This window comes from Triticum aestivum, chromosome 4A (assembly GCF_018294505.1).
Source record: "Triticum aestivum cultivar Chinese Spring chromosome 4A, IWGSC CS RefSeq v2.1, whole genome shotgun sequence".
NCBI lineage: Eukaryota > Viridiplantae > Streptophyta > Magnoliopsida > Poales > Poaceae > Triticum > Triticum aestivum.
Genome location: NC_057803.1, coordinates 46,210,229 through 46,217,642, shown reverse-complemented (window position 1 = coordinate 46,217,642; position 7,414 = coordinate 46,210,229). Strand labels below are relative to the sequence as shown.

At 48.9% G+C, this 7,414-nt stretch overlaps 1 protein-coding gene across 1 annotated transcript; it reads right to left on the bottom strand.

The window, feature by feature from the left end:
• Positions 1-2,441: 2,441 nt before the first annotated feature.
• On the bottom strand, positions 2,442-3,069 carry LOC100125698 (trypsin/alpha-amylase inhibitor CMX1/CMX3-like). Its single transcript, NM_001405092.1, is given in 1 exon segment — positions 2,442-3,069. A coding segment is annotated over 1 exon segment (366 nt). The 5' UTR covers positions 3,040-3,069; the 3' UTR covers positions 2,442-2,673.
• Between the last annotated feature and the right edge of the window lie 4,345 nt (positions 3,070-7,414).

Here is a 7,414-nt window from a genome sequence, read left to right as displayed (position 1 = left end):
CCTGAGGGTTTGCTAGGATCGTTGCCACAAGGGTTGTTGGAGGCATCATCCACTTGCCAAGGTCCATCGAGTATAATCAGTGGTTGTCTACAATCGCCCCCAGCGTTGGAGGTTGGGTGAAAGTGCAACTATCTCTGGATGGTTTTCGTAATTCCTAACAACATATAGCTCATTAAGCTAACATCATTCCAAGATTAATATTTCAGGAAAAGCTCAATGAATGGCATAGCATAGATGAGGAAAGTGAATCCCTCAAAATTCTAAGGACAAAAAGTTTGGCTCAAGCTTGAAGCTCAAGACTCTACATTTTATATTTTAGTGATCCAAGATCACATTGAGTCTATAGGAAAAACCAATACTATCAAGTAGGGATGAGGTGTTGCTTAATGGCTTGCTTGCTCAAAATGCTTAGTGATATGCTCCAAAACCCTCAACTACCTTCCCACATCCACATATGACCTAAACCAAAAGTCAAACTCGGCCCCACCGATTCTTTCTATCTGGCGCCACCGAGTTTTAAATGTCATAGCCACTGCCACAAACCCTAGGCAAATCGGTCTTACCAATAGGGATATCGGTCTCACTGAGATGGGATTGTAATCTATCTGTTTCCCTTTCGTAACGTTTCGGTCTTACCGAGATGAGCGATCGGTCCCACCGAGATTGCAATGTAAACTCTTTGTTTCCTTTTTGTAACATTTCGGTCTCACCGAGATGAGCGAATCGGTCCCACCGAGTTTACCTGACCAACTCTCTGGTTAGCTTATTACCAAAATCGGTCCCACCAAGTTTGTGTAATCGGTCATACCGAGATTACGTTATGCCCTAACCCTAACCATATCGGTCCTACCGAGTTGCATCTCAGTCCCACCGAAAATCCTAACGGTCACTAGGTTTGCTGAATCGGTCCGACCGAGTTTAACCATTCGGTCCCACCGAGTTTGGCAAATTGTGTGTAACGGTTAGATTCTGTGTGGAGGCTATATATACCCCTCCACCCACTCTTCATTCATGGAGAGAGCCATCAGAACATACCTACACTTTCAATATACATTTTCTGAGAGAGAACCACCTACACTTGTGTTGAGGTCAAGATATTCCATTCTAATCATATGAATCTTGATCTCTAGCCTTCCCCAAGTTGCTTTCCACTCAAATCTTCTTTCCACCAAATCCAAATCCTGTGAGAGAGAGTTGAGTGTTGGGGAGACTATCATTTGAAGCACAAGAGCAAGGAGTTCATCATCAACACACCATTTGTTACTTCTTGGAGAGTGGTGTCTCCTAGATTGGCTAGGTGTCACTTGGGAGCCTCCGACAAGATTGTGGAGTTGAACCAAGGAGTTTGTAAGTGCAAGGAGATCACCTACTTCGTGAAGATCTACCGCTAGTGAGGCAAGTCCTTCGTGGGCGATGGCCGTGATGGAATAGACAAGGTTGCCTCTTCGTGGACCCTTCATGGGTGGAGCCCTCCGTGGACTCGCGCAACCGTTACCCTCCGTGGGTTGAAGTCTCCATCAACGTGGATGTACGATAGCACCACCTATCGGAACCACGACAAAAATATCTGTGTCTCCAATTGTGTTTGAATCCTCCAAACCCTTCCCTTTACATTCTTGCAAGTTGCATGCTTTACTTTCTGCTGCTCATATACTCTTTTGCATGCTTGCTTGAACTGTGTGGAGATTGCTTGACTTGTGCTAAGATAGCTAAAATCTGCCAAGAACTAAAATTGGGAAAAGGCTAGATTTTTATTTGGTCAAGTAGTCTAATCATTCCCCTCTAGACATACTTTCGATCCTACATTGGGGCATCGGTAAAAGCCTAGCAGGACCTTGTTCTTGTCGACGATGATGTTCATGGATACCGTTCTTCTCCTTGGAGATGTCATTTTATTTGCCTCTCCTCCTTCAAACTACCACTTCCTTGTACAACCTGGATCGTCGCTTCGTATTCTCCTTAGGAGCGGTGCCCCGAGCTCTCCTTTTGTTCCCGTTCTTAGTTTAGCGAGTGTTGCTTGGTTTCTGTTTATAAGGTCTCTGGCTTTTAGCCTCTTTGTACTTATATTGTAAAGCTGGAATCCCCAGCAGGGTTGGTGTGCGTGTGAGCTACCTTTGTATGTTGTTCGGGCTTTGCTTTATGTATAAAGTAGGACGAAAGCCTCTTTCAATAAGATAAGCTCACCATGCAAAAAAGAGGTGAGAGTAATCATCAGTGTACACATAAGGAAACAACCAAACTTTGCATCTAGGCAGCACAAACAAGTAACCAAACGCAGTGCTGGCGTTTCTTCTCTCATGTAACTTGTGACATTGCGGGCAACCAAACGACGTGCACAACATGGACTAGAGGTTGTATTATATTACCCCATACACACTCAATCGAGACACTCTGGGGAAACACAAAAAATAGCACGGCAATCAAACACACCATAAGCTTTTCTGCACTAGTATAACCTCCACACCTTAACAAAAGACTAACATCATCCTCTCGGATGCTCTTTGTTGCCATATTTTTCGCACATGCGCATGGATACACATATGCGATTCGTCCATGGATCGAGCAACAGGCTTATTCACGCTCGAGCTATTTATAAAGTTACACGACCACTTCAGGTCCAGGATATTCGGACGGGCAGTAATGGTACCGCCCGAAGACGGTCTCCAAGTTGCACTACTCCCGGCCGACGATGCCCGCGATGAACTCCCTCGTCAGCTTTTTGCATCTGGACATGTCCTGAAGGAGGCTGCCCTTGACCACGCCCTCCTTAGTCACTCTCCTGTCCATGAGGATGCGCAGCACCTCGCACCAGCACAGCTCCGGGACCTTGGACAGCTCGTCGCAGCACCGCCTCTTCTGCCTCTCGGCGGAGAGGTAGTAGCCGCATGTTTGTCTGACCGCGTACTCGCGGCGGGCGTTAAGCGACTCGTATGTGATCTCCCGCCCTGGAACGCATCGGTCCCTGAAGCTGGCCGACCCTGCGGCAAGTGCGACGAGCAGGACGGCGGTCGAGAGGAGGAGCTGGTGCTTGAACGGCATTCTCAACTCTCGTCCTTTTCAAGTAGATGGATGGGGTGTTGTTGGATCTTGGCTGGATGCATTGCATGTTTATATACTGAGATGAGAGAAAGGAAGAGCGATAATCTTTGCGTAGTTGTGCCTTCTGCCCTTTTTTGCTTTCGTTGGAGTCCCACGTAGTGGAAACTTGGATGTCATGTACGATAAAAGGCTAACTAATTAATCCTTTTGATAACAGAATTTGTCGTGCACCCGTTGTATTTGAACGTAGAGCATATCACACCCGATCATCACGTGGTGTCTCAGCACGAAGAACTTTCGCAACGGTGCATACTCAAGGAGAACACTTCTTGATAATTAGTGAGAGATCATCTTAAAATGCTACCGTCAATCAAAGCAAGATAAGATGCATAAAGGATAAACATCACATGCAATCAATATAAGTGATATGATATGGCCATCATCATCTTGTGCTTGTGATCTCCATCTTCGAAGCACCGTCGTGATCACCATCGTCACCGGCGCGACACCTTGATCTCCATCGTAGCATCGTTGTCGTTACGCCATCTATTACTTCTACGACTATCGCTACCGCTTAGTGATAAAGTAAAGCAATTACAGCGCGATTGCATTGCATACAATAAAGCGACAACCATATGGCTCTTGCCAGTTGCCGATAACTCGGTTACAAAACATGATCATCTCATACAATAAAATTTAGCATCATGCCTTGACCATATCACATCACAACATGCCCTGCAAAAACAAGTTAGACGTCCTCTACTTTGTTGTTGCAAGTTTTACGTGGCTGCTACGGGCTTTAAGCAAGAACCAATCTCACCTACGCATCAAAACCACAACGATAGTTTGTCAAATAGACTCCGTTTTAACCTTCGCAAGGACCGGGCGTAGCCACACTCGGTTCAACTAAAGTTGGAGAGACAGTCGCCCGCAAGCCATCTATGTGCAAAGCACGTCGAGGGAACCGGTCTCGCGTAAGCGTACGCGTAAGGTTGGTCCGGGTCGTCTCGTCCAACAATACCGCCGAACCAAAGTATGACATGCTGGTAGGCAGTATGACTTGTATCGTCCACAACTCACTTGTGTTCTACTCGTGCAAATAACATCAAACCATAAAACCTAGGCTCGGATGTCACTGTTGGGGAACGTAGTAATTTTAAAATTTTTCTACGCACACACAAGATCATAGTGATGCATAGCAACGAGGGAAGAGTATGATCTACGTACCCTTGTAGATCGCAACGGAAGCGTTGACACAACGTAGAGGAAGTAGTCGTACGTCTTCTTCCCGATCCAACCGATCCAAGCACCGTTACTCCGGCACCTCTGAGTTCTTAGCACACGTACAGCTCGATGACGATCCCCGGGCTCCGATCCAGCAAAGCGTCGGGGAAGAGTTCCGTCAGCACGACGGCGTGGTGACGATCTTGATGTTCTACCGACGCAGGGCTTCGCCTAAGCACTATAACGATATGATCGAGGTGGAATATTGTGACGCCCCCGATTCAATCGTACACTAATCATGCACGCAAATGTGTACGATCAAGATCAGGGACTCACGGGAAGATATCACAACACAACTCTACAAATAAAATAAGTCATACAAGCATCATAATACAAGCCAGGGGCCTCGAGGGCTCGAATACAAGTGCTCGATCATAGACGAGTCAGCGGAAGCAACAATATCTGAGTACAGACATGAGTTAAACAAGTTTGCCTTAAGAAGGCTAGCACAAACTGGGATACAGATCGAAAGAGGCGCAGGCCTCCTGCCTGGGATCCTCCTAACTACTCCTGGTCGTCGTCAGCGGGCAGCACGTAGTAGTAGGCACCTCCGGTGTAGGAGGGGTCGTCGTCGACGGTGGCGTCTGGCTCCTGGACTCCAGCATCTGGTTGCGACAACCAGGAAGAGAGGAAAGGGGAAAAGGGGGGAGAAAGCAACCGTGAGTACTCATCCAAAGTACTCGCAAGCAAGGAACTACACTACATATGCATGGGTATATGTGTAAGGAGGCCATATCAGTGGACTGAACTGCAGAATGCCAGAATAAGAGGGGGATAGCTAGTCTTATCGAAGACTACGCTTCTGGTCACCTTCGTCTTGCAACAGGCAGAAGAGGGTAGGTCGAAGTCCTCCAAGTAGCATCTCCAAGTAACCTCTCATAGAATAATCCTACCCGGCGATCCCCTCCTCATATCCCTGAGGTAGAGCGACCACCGGTTGTATCTGGCACTTGGAAGGGTGTGTTTTATTACGTATCCGGTTCTAGTTGTCATAAGGTCAAGGTACAACTCCAAGTCGTCCTGTTACCGAAGATCACGGCTATTCGAATAGATTAACTTCCCTGCAGGGGTGCACCACATAACCCAACACGCTCGATCCCATTTGGCCGGACACACTTTCCTGGGTCATGCCCGGCCTCGGAAGATCAACATGTCGCAGCCCCACCTAGGCAAAACAGAGAGGCCAGCACGCCGGTCTAAACCTAAGCGCGCAGGGGTCTGGGCCCATCGCCCTGAGCACACCTGCACGTTGCGTGGGCGGCCGAAAGCAGACCTAGCCTAGTGGCGTTCCAGTCCAATTCGGCGCGCGCCGCTCCGTCGCTGACGTCTGAAGTGCTTCGGCTGATACCACGACGTCGGGATACCCATAACTACTCCCACGTAGATGGTTAGTGCGTATAGGCTCGTAGCCGACTCAGATCAAATACCAAGATCTCGTTAAGCGTGTTAAGTTTCCGCGAACGCCGAACAGGGCCAGGCCCACCTGTCTCCTAGGTGGTCTCAACCTGCCCTGTCGCTCCGCCACAAAGTAACAGTCGAGGGCCGTCGGGAACCCAGGCCCACCTCTACCGGGATGGAGCCACCTGTCCTTTCAGCCCCCTCGTCAGAATCACTTGCGGGTACTCAATGAGCTGACCCGACTTTAGTCACCATCTGTATAGTATGTATATATGTATAGTATATACCCGTGATCACCTCCCAATGTGATCACGGCCCGATAGTATAGCAAGGCAGACTGACAAGAATGTAGGGCCAATGATGATAAACTAGCATCCTATACTAAGCATTTAGGATTGCGGGTAAGGTATCAATGACTATAGCAGCAATGACAGGCTATGCATCAGAATAGGATTAACGGAAAGCAGTAACATGCTACACTACTCTAATGCAAGCAGTATAGAGGAGAATAGGCGATATCTGGTGATCAAGGGGGGGGGGCTTGCCTGGTTGCTCTGGCAAGAGAGAGGGGTCGTCAACTCCGTAGTCGAACACAGGGACATCAGCATCGGTCTCGAGGTCTATCGGAGAGAAGAGGGGGAAGTACAGTAAATACATAGCAGGCAAGTGCATGACAGGACAACAGACAGAGCTAGACGTGTTCTAACGCAGCGCTAGGCGATACTGGCGAAGGGGGAAACATCCGGGAAAGTCTTCCCGGTTCCGGACGTCTGTCAGACAGTTGAACCGGAGAGGAAAGTTTGCAGGTTCGATAGGTTAGGGGTGTGTGGCGGACGAACGGACTGCGTATCCGGATTCGTCTCGTCGTTCTGAGCAACTTTCATGTTGAAATTATTTTAATCCGAGTTACGGATTAAAAGATATGATTTTCTAAAGTATTTATTAATTTCTGGAATTTAATTAAATATTTAAATTAATTCGAAAAACAGATTAATGACATCAGCATGATGTCATGCTGACATCAGCAGTCAACGTTGACTGTTGACCAAGTCAACCTGACATGTGGGTCCAGGGGGACCCACCTGTCATCCTCTAATTAAGTTAATTAGGATTAGGTTAACTTAACTATAACTTGATTAGTTAATTGAATTAATTAACCCGAATTAATTAACTTAAGTAATTACTTAATTAATTAATTATTAATTTACTTATTTATTTATTTATTTATTTATTTAGTCATTCCTGTGGTGTAGGGCCCTCCTGTCATAGGCACAGGGGGCCAACCGGGCGGGGCGCTAGCGGGCGTGGCCGCGGGCGCCCGAATGGGCTCGAGCCCGAGAGGGCGCTGGGCAGCACGGGGCACACCGGCGCCGGCGGCCAGATCCACTCGCCGGACGCGGGGTAAGCGGCAGCCAGCGAGGGGGGGTTTGGACAGGAACGCCGGCGAGCAGAGAGGAGGGCGCCGAGCGCCTGAACGGAACGGCACTGCCCGAGCGGGCACTGCGGGCTGGGGCCGGCGGTAGGGGGTAGTGGCAGGAGGAGGCCACGGTGGAGCGAGCTCCGGCGCGGTGGGGGGGGGGGGCGTCCTACGGCATGGAGCAGAAGCGGGAGAGGAGAGGGGCGGAGGCGAGCACGGCGGCGGGCTCACATCGGGCGTAGGGACGGGGACGCGGGGCTCGTGGAGGTGGACGAG